The sequence below is a fragment of the Anolis carolinensis genome, chromosome 2 (genome assembly GCF_035594765.1).
Source record: "Anolis carolinensis isolate JA03-04 chromosome 2, rAnoCar3.1.pri, whole genome shotgun sequence".
Taxonomy (NCBI): Eukaryota; Metazoa; Chordata; class Lepidosauria; order Squamata; family Dactyloidae; genus Anolis; species Anolis carolinensis.
Window position 1 is genome coordinate 247846310 of NC_085842.1, and position 21149 is coordinate 247867458.

General features: G+C 43.6%; 1 protein-coding gene across 2 annotated transcripts in view; it reads right to left on the minus strand.

Annotated features, from left to right (window-relative positions):
* LOC100565556 (guanine nucleotide-binding protein G(q) subunit alpha) overlaps positions 1-21149 on the minus strand; it is a 125706-nt gene that overhangs the window by 29699 nt on the left and 74858 nt on the right. For both annotated transcript variants that reach the window (XM_003216474.4, XM_008103274.3), the window contains exon 4: positions 7661-7789. In XM_003216474.4, the coding sequence (XP_003216522.1) occupies positions 7661-7789 (129 nt within the window). The remainder of the gene's footprint in view (positions 1-7660; positions 7790-21149) is intronic.

Below are 21149 nucleotides of genomic sequence, written 5' to 3' on the forward strand. Positions count from 1 at the left end.
TAGTTTACCAGATGTTAGGAATTCTGGGAGCTTGAATCCAAAACATCTGAAGGAGTACCATTTGAGAAACTCTGCACTAGAGGAATAATAAGACCAAAGTCCCATTCTGTGATGACCCATGGGCCTTGTAGTCCTGCTCAGGACATGGTAATTCCTGATGAAGATGAAAACTTGGGTTTTTTACCTTCCCAGTCTGAACTGGATTCCTCTCAGCCAGATCTTTCCCAGGCAGATCTGGGAACCTTGCACCTGCAAGAAAGTTGTCTCCCAGAAGTATGTCAAACAAGCCCAGAGCCTACTTCTCCCGTGTTCTTGCGCCGGGAGTTTTGTAAACAACAGAGAAGTTTGGATTCAGCTTCGCGCAGGAGTGCAAGAATTGCAGCTAAGAATGTAGCCAATTAAGACTGCTTCTCGTGAGAATCTTTAAGGAGTTTAACATCTGGTCTCAGAGTTTAGCTTTCGTTTCTGATTCCCAGAGAACTGCTTCGGTGGGAAAGTTAGACTCTATATAGGTGTTTTGCCCGCGTAGTAACTTCGCGGAGTCAATTCGTCAGCCTACGGAGCGAGTTGTGTCTGGACAGCGCGCTCCGGTTCAAGCCTCGCTCCTGCTCAAGCCTTGCCTTGCTATCCAGCCTTCGCCTTGCTTCCCAGCCTTTGTTTATCTACGGACTATGCCTTGTTTCCCAGGATCAATCCTTGCCTTGTTCCACGGATTTATCAAGTTATTCCACGGACCTTGTTCTTGTTCTTAGTTACCTTGTTCCACGTTCAAGCCTTGTTTCAAGTATCAAGTTATTTCCTAGCCTCGCTCAAGTTTCATGGACTAAAGGACCTTGTCATCTCCCCTCACTTTGCTTGTCAAAGTGAGTGTTTCGGTTATTGGATTACAACTTTGGACCTTAATATTTCTTATTGGACATTGCTTTTTTGGACTAATTCTGACCTTTCCTGAAAGGTCTAATTCTGGACTATTTTCTACACTTGTTTTTATTAACTTTATATATTCCTACAATAAAGATATTAGATAGATTCTGGCCTCTGTGTATGGTTATTGGTGCTCTGCAGCCTGGGTCGTGACAGTTTGACTCCGCCTCCCTAAGCACCAATTAACCTCGGCCAGAATGTCTACCGGAACCGTACCTGGGCCGAGCGGCCAGCCGATTACCTACACCATCGACAAGGAAGAGGTGGACCGAATCCGTGATAAGCTCAATGCACAGGATGGAGAAATAAGGGGTTTGAAGGAACGCGGAGTTCGTCTTCCGGCCATGGCGTTGCCAACCAAGTTTACTGGAGAAGCTTCTAAGGTTCATGTCTTCCGTCGCCAATGTCAAGCTTATCTGGAGGCCCGTGCTGCCGAGTTTCCCCAAGAAGACATCAAAGTGGCATGGGTTTACAGTCTTCTAGACGGGCCAGCGGCCAGCTGGGCGACGGCACTGTTCGACCAAGCCTCTCCACACCTAAGATCAGCGCAACACTTCTTGGACCACCTCAAGGAGACTTGGGGAATCGAGGACAATTTGGAGGCAGCCGGTCACAAACTCCGTCGCCTTTTCCAAGGAGACAGACCTATGTCTCAGTATATAGCCGAGTTCCGAGTGCTGGTCCACAACACCGGCTGGAACGATGTAGCCCTCAGGGGACAATTCCGGGAGGGTCTCAACATTGAAATGCTGGAAGAAATCTCCAAGGTGGATCCTCCCCAGACCCTCGAGGCACTCATTGATCAATGTTTACGGGCTGAAGTCATGATTGCCAACAGGAAACAGTGGGTTCGAGGCCAGGGCAGTAGAGCCGGGGCAAAACCCCCCGCTCCCGCCAGCGTTCAGCCACGTCCGGTGTGGAGACCCCCACCGCCAACCCCATACCCCAGAGGAGGCGAGGAGGTGCCGATGCAGTTGGGCAATGTGCGTCCCAGACTAGATGCCGCCGAGAAGGCCCGTCGTCAACGCTTAAACCTCTGCTGGTACTGCGGGAACGGGGGCCACTTCGCCAGAGAGTGCCCAGCCAAAGGGAAGCCTGCCGCCCGTCTTGCGGCGGCGTCCTCCACGGAGACGAAGGCGTCTGAGCCGACTGGCACACAGCCGGCGGGGGAAGCCAACGACCGGGTGTAGAGGGGCTCGCCAACCCGGTCAAAAAATCCATCCAAGAGCCGCCAACCGGGGTCCTGTTCCTTCTCGTGGTCACATTATGGTCAGCAAAAAGGGGACCCGTCATGATCCACGCCATGATAGACTCTGGAGCTACCAACAATTTCATCGATAGAGAGTATGCCGACTCTCTGGGATTACAATATCATGATTTCAAGAATGCCCGTGTGGTGCAAGCCATAGACGGCCGTCCCCTCAAGACGGGCCCCGTAAGTCAGTGGTCGGAACCCACCAGGATGTGGATAAGGGAACATATGGAAGAGATTTCCTTCTTTGTTACCGAGGTTCCCCATTTCCCTGTGATTTTGGGAATTCCATGGCTGACTCTCCACGACCCTAACATCTCCTGGTCCAACAGAGAACTGCAGTTTGCTTCACCGTACTGCCAAAACCATTGCCTCGTAGCCAAGGTATGCCATGCCACAGACACCGAGCCCATCATCACCTTGCCAAAGAAGTACTCCGAGTATTGGGATGTATTCAATGAGAAAGAAGCCGAAAAATTACCCCCACATAGACCTTATGACTGTGCCATTGACTTGGTGGAGGGGGCCCCGATCCCGCGAGGGCATCTCTACTCCCTGACTGAACCAGAGCAAGAAGCTCTCAGGGAATTCCTAGAGACAAACCTTCGCAAGGGATTCATCAGACCCTCTCAATCCCCAGCCGCCTCCCCAGTGATGTTTGTGAAGAAGAAGTCAGGGGAACTACGCTTGGTGGTGGACTACAGAGCATTGAACAATATCACCAAGCGGAACAGCTATCCCCTGCCTTTAATCTCGGATCTACTGGATCGGCTTCGAGGAGCCAAGGTTTACACCAAGCTGGATCTTCGGGGGGCTTACAACTTAATTCGCATCAGGGAAGGGGATGAGTGGAAGACCGCCTTCCAGACCAAATTCGGATTATTTGAGTCCCGAGTTATGAATTTCGGTTTATGCGGAGCCCCCGCAACGTTCCAGCATTTTGTCAATGACATTTTTCAGGACTATCTAGACAGGTTCTTGATAATCTACCTGGACGATTTTTTGGTGTTTTCCAGATCACAATCAGAACATGAGAACCACGTCAAAATGGTGTTACAACGATTGCGGGATCATGGACTTTATGCCAAGCTGGAAAAATGCGCTTTTGATCTACAAGAGGTAGATTTCCTTGGTTACCGCATCTCGCCTCTAGGGCTTTCCATGGATCCAGCCAAAGTTTCAGCAGTATTGGAATGGCGGGCGCCAACTAACAAGAAAGAGGTGCAGCGTTTCTTGGGGTTCGCGAACTACTACCGCAAGTTCATTCCAGATTTTGCCCGCTGGTCCGACCCCATCACTAGCTGCATCCGTGGAAAGCAGCCTTTCCGCTGGACTGATCAAGCAGAGAAAGGGTTCCAGCAACTAAAGAAACTATTCACCTCCCAGCCAATTCTACAGCACCCAAATCCTGGAACCCCTTTTGTGGTGCAAGCGGACGCCTCTGATGTGGCAATTGGGGCTGTACTCTTACAACCGGTGGGAGATCACCTCCACCCCTGTGCCTTTTATTCTCGTCAACTAACCACACCAGAGAGGAATTACACCATTTGGGAAAAAGAACTACTGGCCATAAAGGCAGCCTTTGAAACTTGGAGACATTGGCTAGAAGGGGCCAAATTTCCCATTGAAGTCCACACTGATCATCGTAATCTAGAACATCTAAGAACTGCCCGCAAACTAAATCAGAGGCAGCAACGTTGGGCTTTATTCTTTGAACGTTTCAACTTCCAGATCCATTATGTGACCCCAGCCCAAACCAAGCAAGCAGACGCCCTGTCACGTAAACCGGAATACGCTGCAGGACGCAAGGAGACCTTTGAATCCCAACTGCTACAACCTGAGAACTTTGCCACGCTCACGGTGGGGAACACCAAATCCATTCCCATTGGTTCAACTTCCCCTACTCCAGGACCCATCTGTGCTCAAGAAATCAGGGCTAGTCAGCAAGCAGATGCCTGGGCGCAGGACCAACTTCGCCAAGGTCTGCATTTCCCCTTTTCGCTTAAAGATGGGCTGCTCTGCTATAGAAATCATGTCTATATCCCACCCGGACCGGGCAGGGAAAAGGCGCTTCGTCTGTGTCATGACTGCAAACCAGCAGGGCACTTCGGACTATTTAAAACTATGCATCTGATCCTAAGGGATTTTTGGTGGCCCAAGATCCGCAAGGATGTGGAAAAATATGTCAACACCTGCCCAGTATGCCAGCGCTCCAAGATACGAAGGGAGAAGCCCTCAGGGCTTTTACACCCCCTTCCTACCCCATCTCGCCCATGGGAAATAATTTCCGCGGATTTCATCACTGACCTACCACCTTCCTGTGGGTTCACCACGATCTTAGTGGTGGTGGACCTATTCACCAAGTTAGCCCATTTCATTCCCTGCGAAGGCCTCCCCACGGCCAAGGAAACTGCGGATTTATTTCTTCAACATGTCTTCAGACTACATGGATTGCCCAAGAGTTTAGTCACAGACCGTGGATCTCAATTCACCTCTCGTTTTTGGAAGGCACTACAAAAACTATTGGGCATAGACTCTCGCTTATCTTCAGCTCATCATCCCCAAACAGATGGGCAAACGGAGCGCACCAATGCCACTTTGGAGCAGTATCTTCGCTGTTATGTAAACTATCAACAGGACAATTGGGCTTCTCTGTTACCACTGTCTGAGTTTGCCTACAACAATGGAGTTCAAGCTTCTACAAAAGAAACGCCGTTCTTTGCAAACTACGGCTTCCATCCACGTTTCTTTCCCCCTGTCATTGAAACTTCAGAGGTTCCCGCAGCAGAGGATTGGCTGCAGGAACTCACAGCGGTGCAACAACTTTTGCTCCAGCAACTGGACCAAGCCAAGGAGGACTATAAACGCCACGCTGACAAACATCGCCAGCCGGGTCCCGAAATCAAGGTAGGAGATCGGGTTTTCCTGTCCACTCGCTTTCTGCCCTCCCACCGCCCTTGCCGGAAGTTAGATGCCCGTTTCATTGGCCCCTATCCAGTGGTGGCGCAATTAAACCCCGTGACTTTCAAACTCCAACTTCCGCGTTCAATGCGCATTCACCCAGTGTTTCACCGCTCCCTGCTCCTTCCGGCGGATGGTGTGCGTCCTGATACAGACCAACCGGCCCCCCCTCCTGTTTTGATGAATGGGGAGGAGGAGTTCGAGGTTGAGGACATTTTGGATTCTCGCTTTCACCGCCGCCGCCTACAATATCTCATTGACTGGGTGGGTTTTGGCCCTGAAGAACGCTCTTGGGAAGACGCCTCCACAGTCCATGCTCCTGATCTAACCCGTCGCTTTCATCAGACCTATCCCGCCAAGCCGCGACCTCGCGCCTCGGGGAGAGGGCCCCAGTTTGGGAGGGGCCTTGAGGAGGGGGATAGTGTGATGACCCATGGGCCTTGTAGTCCTGCTCAGGACATGGTAATTCCTGATGAAGATGAAAACTTGGGTTTTTTACCTTCCCAGTCTGAACTGGATTCCTCTCAGCCAGATCTTTCCCAGGCAGATCTGGGAACCTTGCACCTGCAAGAAAGTTGTCTCCCAGAAGTATGTCAAACAAGCCCAGAGCCTACTTCTCCCGTGTTCTTGCGCCGGGAGTTTTGTAAACAACAGAGAAGTTTGGATTCAGCTTCGCGCAGGAGTGCAAGAATTGCAGCTAAGAATGTAGCCAATTAAGACTGCTTCTCGTGAGAATCTTTAAGGAGTTTAACATCTGGTCTCAGAGTTTAGCTTTCGTTTCTGATTCCCAGAGAACTGCTTCGGTGGGAAAGTTAGACTCTATATAGGTGTTTTGCCCGCGTAGTAACTTCGCGGAGTCAATTCGTCAGCCTACGGAGCGAGTTGTGTCTGGACAGCGCGCTCCGGTTCAAGCCTCGCTCCTGCTCAAGCCTTGCCTTGCTATCCAGCCTTCGCCTTGCTTCCCAGCCTTTGTTTATCTACGGACTATGCCTTGTTTCCCAGGATCAATCCTTGCCTTGTTCCACGGATTTATCAAGTTATTCCACGGACCTTGTTCTTGTTCTTAGTTACCTTGTTCCACGTTCAAGCCTTGTTTCAAGTATCAAGTTATTTCCTAGCCTCGCTCAAGTTTCATGGACTAAAGGACCTTGTCATCTCCCCTCACTTTGCTTGTCAAAGTGAGTGTTTCGGTTATTGGATTACAACTTTGGACCTTAATATTTCTTATTGGACATTGCTTTTTTGGACTAATTCTGACCTTTCCTGAAAGGTCTAATTCTGGACTATTTTCTACACTTGTTTTTATTAACTTTATATATTCCTACAATAAAGATATTAGATAGATTCTGGCCTCTGTGTATGGTTATTGGTGCTCTGCAGCCTGGGTCGTGACACATTCACACTGCCATATAATCCAGTTTCAGAATTTAGAGTGACTGCACTGAACTGGATTATATGACAGTGTTGACTCAATCTGCATTATCTGAGTTCACGCTGACCATTATAAAGCAGTTCATAGGACCACATGAGCTGGAGCATGGTTTAATGTTATCTGTGAACACTGCAGCAATGATGAATTAATATGTCATGTGTAATATGAAGCATACCATTTTTAAAAAGTAGTTATTAACTCACATGACTGATTTTACCTATTCTTTTAAGAACACTCTAAATTAGTAAGAAATGAATAATGACATAGAGTTGCTGGAAGATCATTTTGAACAAATGTAAAAGAAGGACATTTTTATCATTTCATAACTCGAATTCATTTTAAAAAACCTGAGTAGGTTATTAGAATGACTGCTGCATTCAATGAAAATTTCAATTTTAATGAGAAATATTAGAGTACCACATATAAATGAGAAAGGAATATGCCCCATGGCTCACACAGGGTCATATCCGTTACTTTCAATTCAAGTAAAAAAGGGTTTGTAGAAGATCCTATAAACACATTATAGCTAATTATAACTGAAATTAGAAAGATTCAATGATGAAATCTTCTTGACATGATAAACAATCTGTTCCTTTTCAAACTGATTATGATAATTTTTGAAATATGTTAAACAGGCTAAGTTAATGACAGCATAATAAGGCAGTAAAATGCATAAAATGCATATATTTCTTTTCAACAAGTTATCTGCAGATAGCTTTTAGTTCCTAGTTAGTGAATGCAATCCATTGAATGAATTTGCAATTACATATGAGAAGAAGTGACTTTACATTTTTTAAAAAGCTGTCTGAGAACAGTTGCTAGTTTAGTTCTGCATAAATGCAAATTACTCTCCTTTCCATTCTATAACGCTGAATAACATGCATCTAGTTCAAAGCAGGCAAAGATGTTAAAGTGAAAACACTTTACTTAAATTTGCAACAACATGGAAACAGTTAATTTTTTTAAAAAAAAACAAAAAGAAAGGAGAAAATAGCAAATACATATTTTCATTAATTACATCAAGTTAACAGCAAAGAAACCAGAGATGTATTCTGTATTATTGAAATTAGAAAAAAAAATCTTTTGTCTACCTGAAAATGACACTTTGTAAGTCAAATGGATATTCAATTATTCCTGTAGTTGGAACTCGAACTCTAAGCACATCTTGTTGGGTTGGCAGATAGCCAGAACCAGCTATGCGGTCCAAGTCGTTAAGGTAACTATAAGCAGGAGAGAAACAACGGGAATGAATGATATTATCCCATTGAAGAGAGGATATTAAGGGAATAACAAAGTTCAGGTGGCACAGGGTAAAAAGTATCAAACGGTCATAACAGTGAATTAATTCTTCAAGAACTATTGTAAATATAGCAATTTTGACATAAAGATCAAAAAATTGTATAGCTTTGTTTTCTTAAGTTTTAATTTGTGATTAAAAATAACAATGATTTCTAAAAATGTCAACGTCTCATAGAAGACACCTGCAAACAGACATTAATTTGTCACAGTGAATGCCAACTCTTACTATGGTCATGATAGATTATTTGAATAGAGTATATGTAATGTGTAACAGGCAATGTAAGATCAAAATTGTAGGTACATAAAATACATCGTAAGCTGCAGTTCTGGGTTCAGTATATGACTTACGAGATAATCAACTGCTGAAAGAGATAGGTTGCTTACATATAACTGTGTTTCTTCAAATGGTCATCCATGAAGTCACACAACTGGGTTATACTGTACCTGCGCAGCACCCTAATGGAATTTCCAAAAGCTGTTGTGGTTTGAATTTGGTGGTAACCCTGACCCCTCTCCCCCGGGGCATAAACACAAGAAAGGAGTACCAAGCAACCGAAAACTGTGTCCTTAGATGATCGAGCATCTAATCTATAATGGGATACAAAGGTTAAGGGGTTTGCCCAAATGGAAGCTGAACATATTGTATCCAAAGGAGTGTAATCGGTGATAAAAAGAAGTATCAGGGTTCTGGGCTAATGCAGGCAGAACAATGTGTTGGGGTTTAAATGGAATGATGAAACCACATTAGGTAGAAAAGATATGTCTCTGTCAGAGTGGAAGATCAGGTAGGGGAATCCTCTCAAAGTGCAGAAAGTTCTGAATCTTTTCTGTCTGATGTGATGACCACCAGGAAAATGACCTTCCGTGGGCTTAAATGGTGGCCCTGATAGTTGTGACAGAAGAAGTTCCAAGCACCAATCAGGGGTTGGGGGTGCTGTGTGTGTGGTCATGGTGATGGTGGTGCGGGGGGGGGGGGGAGGGATGAAAGTTTTTAAAACCTTGTAGAAAGGTTTTGATCCAGGGATGAGCAAAACAAAATGGGCCCCTTTTGTTGTGCTTGGAATAGTTGGTAATGGCATGATGTGAATGCTGTCTTTAGTGTTGGTAATGGGGATCTGAGCACTGTCTCTACTGAGCGTTATGGGGAGTCTGGGACCTCACCTGCCGAAAGTTTGATCGGTAGAGGTGGCAAGGACGATGGCTGTGGCGCTGATGGTGATTTATCGGCCCTGGAAACACAAAAGGACGCAACAGAGAGTGGAGGGGGAGATTCATCATTAGAAAATAACAGAGGTGGTTGAGGAGGAGTCTCCTTCCTCCTTTTTGTCACCTCCTTTTTCTTTAATTCTGCCTCATGACCCTTTCCCTGGTTAGGGGAAACCAGTAAGAGAGTGTGTCTTAGGATACTTCTTCCTGAGCTGGCTCTCGCAGCTTCCTCCAAGCCACAGTACCCCTGGCATGGATGGTATTGGGAATGGAGCTGATAGCATTGAAGGAGGAGACTGATAGCATCGGTTTTGACTTTGATGAGATGGCTTTTGACTTTGCCTTTGACACCAATGAAGGAGCTCTTGAAGTCAAGGGCTGTACTGAAGGCTCCAATGCTGATTGGTATAGAAGGGAGCACAGTCTTGCCTCCCTGTTCTTTCTCATCTGAGACATAAAACTTGGGGCAATGGGAGCAAGAGCCTACTTTCTCCTTGGCAGATCAGACATTTAGAACATCCATTTGAGTCTGGCATCTTGCTATTGCACTTATTAAATCTCATGGTTGACTTGTTGAAGAGAGACATCAGCACGATTGTGGAGAACTGAGAAACGCATGTGATAGGGGTGGAAGCTACTAACTGCAGAGGTGGATAAAAAGGAACTGAGGAGCCTACCGGCGAGCAGGCACTTTTATGCCCAGGGGAGAGAGGGGGGGGGTCAAGATTACAGCCAAAAATCAAACTGCTAAAGCTTACGGAAATTCCATTAAGGTACTGTGCAGGTGCAGCATAACCCAGTTGTGTGATTTATGGAGACCATGAAGAAGCAGCACCATGCTCAACATTCCCTATTGCTGACAGATCAATCCTTCCATGTAATGTAGCTAGCAATACAGTTCCCTCATACAAATGTAGATACAGTAGAGTCTCGCTTATCCAATGTAAACAGGCCGGCAGAACGTTGGATAAGTGAATATGTTGGATAATAAGAAGAGATTAAGGAAAAGCCTATTAAACATCAAATTAGGTTATGATTTTACAAATTAAGCACCAAAACATCATGTTATACAACAAATTTTACAGAAAAGGTAGTTCAATACACAATAATGCTATGTAGTAATTACTGTATTTATGAATTTAGCACCAAAATATCATGATATACTGAAAACATTCACTACAAAAATATGTTGGATAATCCAGAATGTTGGATAAGCGAGTGTTGAATAAGTGAGACTCTACTGTAGCTGTTAATGTGTAATTGCATTCTAATTTTAAGATATATTTTGATGATATATAATTTATTATAAGAACAACAAATAGATTCTATTGTAAAGTTGCTATTCCATGTAATGAAGTTTCTCATATACTGAATAATTATCAATTTCTTTTGATCAACAGGATTGATAAAATATTTTAACCTTCAACAAGGATAATATCCACAGGAGAACTTTCAGTGGGGTGAGAAGGTGATCTGGTCAAGTGGCTAGTGCATGACATTTATTTCAGAAGTATCATTCTTAAGAGTGTAATTGTCATCATTCACCCTCAAGCTGGCTTCAAATTATGTCCATATGAATGAGAGATTCTAAAGATACTATATGATTAATATCCTTGCTAAGATCTTACAAGCTCAACGTAGTGACTCCTTGATTGTGTCTATTCATCTTTAATGCAGCATAATACTATCATACAAATATCACAAAAGCATGGCTGAGCTGGCATTTGACCAGATAAAGCTATCATGAATCCAAACTTTTCAGCCTATGGATGTGAAAGATTACTTTGGGCTACCATTCTCCAGCTCAAATTTGCAGGCACTGTGGTTACTGAGATGGAATAAGTTTAGATCTGGCATGATGTGGCTCTTTTTCTGGATCTTCTGATGATAGATTCTAGCAGGCAGAACAATTTTGCAGGCAAACAATGCATGTTCCCCTACAATCAATTTTCTGGAAGAACTTTAATTTTTCATGTTTTGCTGCTGACCTGAGATTTGGGTGATTCTATATTGCTTGAATAAGTTCTGCTTGAATCTGTCCTTTCCCCCAACATAAACAGTGTGTGTGTGTGTGGAAGGTGGTTGCAAAAAAGGAAGGAAGGCACTGTCATCCCACTTCCCTGGTCTGTTGGTGCCCAGGAAGTGTGGGATAGCTGTAGGGAAGTGATCTCAGATCCCATATGGGGATGCGAAATGGCAGTCCTCAACTGTCCCAAAACCAGGAAAGGTCTGGATTTTCCTGGATGATTCTGACCTTTCCTGGTGTTTTTTTTAACCTACGGTCACTCTGGATTAATTGGTTTACCCTGGGTTCAATCGCATTAGCCTATGTGTGCCATGTGGATGCACCAGTGGATTAATGGCAGTGTAGATAGGCATAAGAAAACCCTATAAAATTCATGTTGTTGCCATGAGTTGACAGGCAACTTGAAGGTGCACACTATACTTATGAGTATGTGGAACTTTTAAAGCTATGTTCATATTATACAGTTGCTGAACTGGTGCTATATCAACCACAGTTTTATAGAATATGCACAAAATTAACAGAGGTCAATTGTGGAATTCACTACAAGAAAGTGATAGCTGCTAACCTGGACAGAGTTAGAAGGGACTAGAAAAATGTGGGCACCAGCTATGTACTGTCATTAAAAAAACAAACAAACCAGCACACCAGGAACTGGAAGAAGACACAGATCTCTATCTTTTCCTAAACTTTACACCAGTGGTTCCCAAACTTATTTGGCCTACCGCCCCCTTTCCAGAAAAATATGACTCAGTGCCCCCCTGGAAAGGGGGCATGGCTTAAAGGGGTGGGCGTGGCTCCTGCTCAAGAAGGCGGGCCTCAGCCTCTCCCCTAGTTCAAGATGCAAGGCTGCGAAGGGAGGTGGGCGGGGCCACAAATGGTTGGCCAGGACTGGGATGGGCGGGGTTACGAGCTCTGAGGCAGGGTTGAGCTTCTATCCCTGTCCTGCGGCACCTTCCAGGACACAGAAGGAAGGGCTAGAGGAGGGGGCGGGGCCTCTTCCCAACTGCCTGATGGGGCTGAACCTCTATACCCCACCCCCGTGTTCTAACAAGTGCCTCAGGGGAGGTATACAGAGGCTCTAGGGAAGAGGCCCTGCCCTCTTCCCTAGCTCCGCCCTCTGTGTCCCAACAAGAGCCTCAGGAGAGGTACAGATTCTCAGCCCTGTCTCGGACTCTTGGGAAGAAGCCATGCCCACTCCTCTAGCTCCGCCCCCTGTGTGTCCTAACAGGCACCTCAGGTGCTCAGCCCTGTCTCCGGCACTTGGGAAAAGGCCCCGCCCCTCCTCTGGCCCTGCTCTTGTGTCCTAATACGTGCCATCACCGCCCCCCTGGATTGCTCCAGCGCTCATTGGGGGGCGGTAGCGCCCACTTTGGGAATCACTGCTTTACACTGTTGTTATGGTATATAAACAAAGTATCCTATATACTCATGTATAAGTCTAGAAATCTTTGTCAAAAAATCAACCCAAAAAACCCTGGTTCAACTTATCCATGGGTCAATATGAGTACTAAAGCTTAACTCTTTTTTTAAGGGGAGGGGCTCCCCTTTTTTGAGTAGTGGGGTGATAGGCAACAGCTTAGTCTGTCCTGGGAAAACCTAAAAGAACCCTCTCTACCCTCTCCATTGCCATGATACCATTTCTGGTCTTTCTGAATGCCTGGGTGGAGAAATAGTGGTGGTGGTCAAGGGCAACTCCATGGAATGATCGTCAATCTATCCAAGGATCCTACAAAATCTACAATTTTGACTCCAAAACCTACCCTCATCTTATAAACGAAGCTGACTTAAATATGAGTATTAAATATTAAGTACTCTGAAGCAGAAAGAAGATGTAGGACTCAGTCTTGCTTTCACTATCCTGTTCAAGAGTACATGCTTTTTGTCTTGTTTGTGGCTCCCGGTGTTAAAAAACATGACTGTGATAAGTAATAAGTGATTTTGAAGATGCCAGCTTAGAGGGACAGATGCTGTTGCTATTGCTTTAAAACACCATATAAGACCAATCAACCAGCCAGTCGACTATAGTAGATTAACTGTGGATGTCAAAATCAAGTAATCTTTCTGACAAACATTTAAGCAGACTGACTTAAGAACGTGAACAGGCCTAGAAGCTTTACACAGGTATGACAAATGTGTGCACCTTGGTATTATGAGTTTAGTCAGCAAAGAAATCAATTTGGATAGGAAATATCTGAAACAGTTGGCCCAAGTAACTAGCATGCATACCTCCAATTATGTTTTCAGTCCAGGCTGCCAATGAGAGCTCCCTGGAGAGCAAGCCCTCCCCTTTGGAAACCTATGAGTTATGTAGCCTTGTCTGCAGGTTCACATTCCTTTTCTATGTTCCACAGCACCTTGTCTGGACTGATCAGAAATGTTCATACAAGATCAAAGGCTAGTTAGCAAAGGCCTAAGAAAAGGGTCATGCACCAAGGAGGAGAAATAATTAATGCTGACTTGCTTTTGGGTCAGCTTCAAGTTTCATTTTGACAGCAATGCGTGTAAAAATCAGGCGTGACATATTTCTCCTATCTTTGAATTCTCCATGAAAAGCCAGACATGGAAACCAGCACATAATCTGGCATCCTGAAAAATACCATCTTTCATTCTAGCTTTCACTCTTGCCAAAGGGGAAAAAAAGGAAAAGCACACTGATTGTGGAAGCTGGCAACACAGGAAAGAGAATTTCCCCTGATTGGATTGGGATCCGTCTCTAATATAGCTTCCTATTGCATCCCTCTCCAAAACTAGACAATAGAATCTTTGTTTTAGGATTTAAAAGAGCTCCGTTTTTGATAAGGTTTTTTTTTCTTTATGAAAGATGATCAAAGGATCCAGTGGCACTGAGCATTTGCAGTGAGCCTCTTCCCTCAGGAAGCTTTTTAGCAGCCTGCAACAGCTCTTCCAGACCAATAGTTTACCTTCACCACACATTATTTGACTTTTGCCTGACCTGTTTCTCTTGTAATGTGCAAATGTGTGTGTATGAGAGAAAATGAAGAAACACAGCACTCAATCATGTGCTTGGTTATTAATTTCAATAACTGACTGAGTTAGATTGGAAAGCTGTACCCTGAAGCAGGAAGATATTGGTGAAAAGTTCATTTGGAAGCTACTGGATCTTAGCTCTTCTTCACAATCTAAGGATGTGTCTAATCAATGCAGTTTGACACCACTTTAACTATTGAGGTGCTATACTAATAGAATCCTGGAATTTGTAGCTTGATGAGGCACCAGCACTCTTTGGCAGAGCAAGCTAAGGGCCTTGAAAACCTGTAATTCCCATGATTCCATAGAATTGAGCCCTGGCAGTTAAAGTGGTATCAAACTGTATTAGTTTTACAGTCAACATTAGCATGAGAAAACTTCGGCCCTCCAGGTGTTTTGGACTTCAACTCCAATTCCTAACAGCCAGTAGGCTGTTAGGAATTGTGGGAGTTGAAATCCAAAACACCTGGAGGGTCAAAGTTTGCCCATGCCTGGTATACATGAATGGGACTGCAGCTTCAAATACTTAAAGAGACCATACGAAAGAACTTTTATTCAGAAAATGCCCACTGTGTTTTACAGGGCTATATCCCGTTGTGTGCATATGGGCTGAAGTCTTAAGAAATTACATCAAAGTACCATGACAAGGCTTGTTTCAGGTCAAACTATATTTAGGATGGGAGTGTTTAAGTGAAATCCACCCATTATTTCTTTTTCAGAAATCTAAAATATGGAACATAGCTTTCCTATCTGGAAATGCATTTTGCCCATTCAGTCTCCTCCTACATGCTTATTCAAATCAGGTCCCACGGAACTGAATTAATCTTTCTGCTTAGGAATTTATATTTTGACCCCATTTGACTTGAAATACGGACAGACCAGTATAATATTTTGAATAATAACGCATCCTTTTCCTTTTTCACCTGCTCCCTGTTAACTACACAGCTGTTTCAAAACTATTCTAAATTCGTTGGATGCCTTAGGCCACAATCCTACATTTGTCTATACAGGAATGCATCCCATGGACCTTATTACTGGATACATATCTCCAGCATTGTGTTATGAGTTTTGCATTCAGAAACATGTACAGTAGAGTCTTGGTTAACCAACCACTGGTTAACCGAGCCTCCGAATTATCCGAGGCGCAGCTGGGGGCGCCCCTCCCTCTCCCTCTCTCAAGCGAAGGGAGCATGAGAAAAGGAGAGGGAGGAGGAAGCGCCCCGTGATAGGCGAGGGCTTGGCCCAGAGAAGTGCCCCGCAATTGCTGCAGCAGCACTTGTGGGGTGCTTCCCTGGGCCGAGCCCTCGCCACTTGGGAAGCACCCCACGAGCGCTGCTAGTTTCCTCCAGCAAGGGCCTGGCCGGGGGAGATCTGGGGTGCGCAGGCGTTTCTCGGAGGGACAGGCCCTTGTTCCAGCAAGGGCCTGTCCCTCTGAGGGACGAGGAGCATGCTGCGGGTTTTCCTCGGCCAAGCCCTTGCTGGAGGAAACTATTTCCTCCAGCAAGGGCCTAGCTGAGGGAAACCCGGGGAGATGTCCCTCGGTGAGCCCTCACCCCTTGGGAAGTGCCCGTGAGCGTTGCTAGGCAGCAGCGCTCACAGGCACTTCCCTTAACCGGATTGCTGGGAGGGATAATAGGGCCTCCTGGCAATCTGAGCAGTTCGGTTATCCAAGATTGGGCCCACCCCTTTATCTCAGATAACCGAGACTCTACTGTAAATGAATATGACTACTACACATCTGTAACAGGATCTGAAAAATTTGGTTTGAAGAAGATCCACAACTGCTTAAATCTTAATCCTGAGTTTTGAGGTGAGTAAAGACTGCAGGTTCAAAAGATAACTACAGAATGCATGAGATCAGACCTTTCCAAACTGTGTGTCATGTTAGTGTGCCAGCTGTAGTGTGTAGGTGTGTCAAACATAATGAGAAACCTCTGAGTCTATGTGAAATAAGCAATAAATCATATATTAAAAACAAATGAAAGGTTTTCATGAGATATGTTGTGTCCCCATATATTCCATTATTACAATTTATGTATATGTCCGTATCTCTTACAAGGGGTTGATTAGCATCCAGTTTGCTAGGAAAACCGAATTACTGTGTCGCAAAATTATGCATGTCTAAACAGTGTGTCACCAGCATGAAATGTTTGGAAATGTCTTCATTAGATAAATATCTAATAAATTAATCATAATCACTCAACCGAATAAGGCCCTTGCAGTGGGAATACCAAGTACTGCCAAAATTCAACTCAGTCATTATAAACAACATTTTTGGCACATCATTTTCTATTCTTTCATCGTTCTCTGTTACCTTTCCTGATATTAGTTTCCTAAAACCTACCTATAACCTCTCTAATCTCATTTCATCTTTCTTTTCATGGAAGTTCACACAAATGTTAGTAAAATATACTACATGATACAATCCCTCTGTATTAATTTGACTGTTAATAGACTATTTTTGAACTACCAGGGTGCATCTACATTTTAGTATTAATGCACTAACAGAATTTTGTCATGGCTCAATGCTATGGCGTCACAGGAGTTGGAAGTTTTACAACCCTTCTCTGCCAAAGAGTGCTAATGCTTCATCAAGCTTCACAACACTAAGCCATGACAGCTAAAGTTGTGTCAAACTACACAAATTCTACACCCTTATAGATAATGTATAGGCATCAAGAGAGGTTTCTGACAAAGGGAATCCTGACATAAAATGCAAATCCCCCTCTATACTGTGAATTGCAAGCTTTGAAATTGCTATTTCTCTCCTTAAGCGAATGCAGAGGGGTTCACGGTACTATCTTTTGAACTTGGATCACCATGAAATTGTTATCTAAATAGCAACTGCGACAGATAGCCTCATCTTCCAAGCTAGTATTGCACATTATACAAACCTTCTGGAGCTGCGTCACAAAACAGTGAACGCATTATGGCCAACGGCTTGTTCCACACATATTACCTTGGTAATGCACCTCAGGCCTGTATCACTATGGCAACCCAACAGAATTGCCTCAGCAGCCACTCGAAATCATTTTTACAGAACAAACTACAGCTATAATTAACATTTAAAACGTGAACTGTACTACAAATGCATTAAAATGTGCAATATTTTGCTTTTTTTAATGGATGCCTTTTTTAAAATCCCTGCTCAAATGAACACATGCAGCAGAAGACCATATTCGCAAGATATTCTATCAAAATATAAAAAGTCTATGACTAAAATATCCTTTGAATCAGTTTCCATGAGAGTGAGAGAGCCTATGTGTATGTGTGCTCTGCACATCTTTTAAATGTGCCTGAAATCTTCCTGACTAGTGTGATCTAATGTGATTTTCCAGGAAAAAATATTAGAGAGCATTACTGCAATTATAAATAATGCAAACACTCAAAACATCAGCTCCGAACCTCAACAGTCAATAAAATCTCTGTCCTCGGACTTGCTGCTCATGACTTCAGACTGAAGTGTCTTTTAACGCTGCATCCAAATACGATTATCAGCATACAGCAAGTAGCTAACTGTAGCAATAATCTTATTATTGGTCTCACAGAGTGTGCAATGGTTATTAGTTAGCATGTATAACGCCTTCCTGAACTGCACTAACTGAAAAAAAAGAAATTGATTACCTAAAGTAGGGACCTTCAGATTTCATTCTATGGTTGCTTACCTGGAGCTTCATCAGTAATTAAAAAAAAACCTGAATTGGCTTGCCCTCTACAACCCAAAATATTCAGCAACAAGAAGATACAAGGGAATAGTGGGGCACATTCTGGAACACCATCTCAGATCATAATGTAAAAGGGACTTTGAACTGTTCAGGCTTGTATCCAGTGTAAACTGTACATATACCCAGGACAGCACATCAAGTGGTCTGCTTTTTCCACTTAAAGACCAGTGTGTAATAGACCCTACTCTGTCACAGAAACAGCTCTGCTAGATGACTCCTTGCAGACATACGGCCACAGAGTAGGCCTTCAAATAGGTTCTGATCATGTTTTGTCTGATTCACACCGAGTCTTCCACCAACACTGCTCTAGTCTCCAGTAAATTTACACTATAGAATTAATGCTACGTGACACCACTTTAACTATGTGGTTCAATACTATGAATTCATGGGGGTTGTAGTTTTACAAGATTTCAGCCTCCTCTACCAAAGAGTGCTGGTGCCCCAACAAACTAATTCACAAGATTCCCTAGTATTGAGCCACAGAAGTTCAAGTGCTATCAAACTGCATTAATTCTGCAGTGTAGATTTACCTTCCGTCTAATTTGCTTCATCACTGCCAATTACCTGGAAAATTTAAGGGGATGGTATGGCAGCACTTCATATAAGGGGATCCTGAGGAGTGATTGTGTCCACTGCCCTGGACATTTCCGCATTTCAGGGGTCAACCAGAGCTTTAACAGAATAGCTTGCCGGGGTGACAGGACAATCTCGAAGAGCCATCAAAAATCTATCTGGATCCACTGGCCTTCTCCGATGGACCATCATAATCAATTCCTCACATCTGCAGATGTTTTGAGTCACAGTGAGTCTAAACCTGACAAAAATCTATCCACAACAATGGAACTGCAGAGAATTTCTCCACCAAGATCACTACCACTCCATCCTGCACAGAAAACAAGGCCCAAAATGAGCCCTTCTGCATGAGTCAGAACAGACACCACTTGGGACAGACCCATCGTTGTCTGGTTGTTCTGAACCCCTCCCAACAAGGTAGTCTCAGCATGGATTTTGAAGTCCCTCAGCATTACTAACCACAGCAACTTCAAAACCAACCCTGAGACTAACCTGATTAGCTCAAGAAGGAAGAATGTTGAGCAGCGGGGTGGGAGGTATACCAAGATAATCAATATTCTGTTCTGGCTACCCCAACCTTTACGACACTGGACCAGGGCGACAGAATCGCAATAGATCATTTACAACTCCATCTCTCTGCCCTTTGGTCCAGGGCTTGACTGTTATTGCACAGAAAAACCTGGTGGGCAAGGCTGAGAGAAGTTAACAATTCCCTGCCTCATTCAGCTGTGCTTGTTATTATAGAATCATAGAGCTGGAAAAGACTACAAGGGCCATTCAATCCTTTCTATGTAAGAGACAGGGTCCAATGAGAGATTCTTTTCCATAACAGCTGAATTTCAATTCTGAGTCTGGATGAATGGCACCGACACTGAATTTCTCTGCTACTCTAGTTACTCTGATAGAGTGATGTCAAGCAGAAAAAAGGCACAGAACGAGAAAAAAAGAAAAGAAAAGGTGGCAACATCTGGAGGAAGGCTACTTGCGCCAAGTCACCTATTTATGAAAGTATAGGTGGGGAATCCATCAGAACCAAGGTACTGTATTGGAGGAAGGATGACTTGGATCCTGTCCTATAATATACCTCCACAGTTCTTTGGCTTCATACACCCACCAGAAGCCACTGTTTGAAAAATAAATGGGTTGGAGACAGCCAATTTCTCTTCCCATCAAACTGCCAATTGTGCAAAGTTATGTGTAACTTCAGAAAACGTTATAAATGGTGTGCTACAATAGTATCCCTGTCTTACAAATTTATTGGACTAGAATCCACTTCATCAGTTGCATCTGATAAAAGTAGACTTTAATCTATGAAAGCTGAAGCATCATAAATTTTAAGTCTTATAGAAGATGTCTGCTTCAATAACAGCTGAGGCGATAACTGGGCATATGTGTAGTCTCTGTGTACAACCAGAGTAATAGTATAGTGTGCTGTATCATAAAGTTGAAATGAGACCTGACCATATGTACTGGCATGTATGACCTCCATTCTTGTGGTGAGACTGCACAAACAGAAACACCTTGAACAGTCCATTATGGTTTTGCTCTGAAGTTATGTTTTACACATAGTATAGGGATGCATGTGACAGTTGAGATTTCCTACCAGTTACTGTGTTTGTTTTCATTATGAAACCACATCTGAAAATCTGAATTCACCAACGTCTGCTTAGATATAAATCTCAAGAAGCCTCTACCACTAAATCTAGAACTGAAATCCAAATTTATCCTTTCTATGTCTTCTTGGTATGTCAATATTTGGCTATATCAATGTATACAGAAAATTTGGTTATGTCAATGAATAGCTTGCGTATTACTAGGACAATATTTTTGACACTCAGCAATCAGACAGATCAAACAGCCTGACAAAATTACACAGTTTTGCCCATATTAGTCACAACAGTGATGCACACTGAAGTTATATAATTACAGGCTAAAACAGGCACATCATTTGACTACAACACATTGCCTAGAGAATCTAATTAGGGTGTGGGAGGACGTTCTCCTTTTCTGGTCATTTTCAACACTACAGGTTCCATGTATGCCATTTCTTCCATACTGACATGAGGACATTCTGATGCACTGCTTTGACAGTACAGCCCAAAAGATTTAAGTATGCCTTAGGGAAGAAGTTAATAAAATGTCTACTGGGCTATTATTTTGTCAGGTTAAATGTTTTTTTTTTAATAAAAAATATTAATAATAAGAACACAGTGCCACAGTCCTGTCCTAGAAGTAAATGCTCATGGGAGCCTCTGCAACAGGTTTGTGTACTGTTATTCAGGCCTGTTATATCAGCAAGTTCAGAATCCACAGATTCGCCAATCTAAGTTGGCGGCAGCAAGCCCTGGCTGGCAGCTGTACATTCTTCTGGTTGTCCTGACTCTGGGGAACACACCAGCAGCCCCTTTCATGCATGCCTGGAGGGTTTGCCATCACCTCCACTACTCTACTATGTTAACAGGGGCTCTAGAATCTGTGTTTTTTTGTTTTTGTTTTTTTTGTTTTGCTATCTATGCAGGTCTTGGAACCAATCTCGCACAGATACTGAGGTCACATTGCAATTCCTCCCCTACAGGACATTTATTTAAACCTACCAAAGATTTAACCAATTCTGGCTTTTCCTTCTTTAATGTCCCAACTACCAAACCAAGGTTCTACATATTAACCACAATACTAATTAAAATATTCAAATTTCTTTTCAAGTAGATTCAGAGGTTTATTTGTTATGGTTTTTTATTGTTTTTAATCCCTTTTTAAATTCAT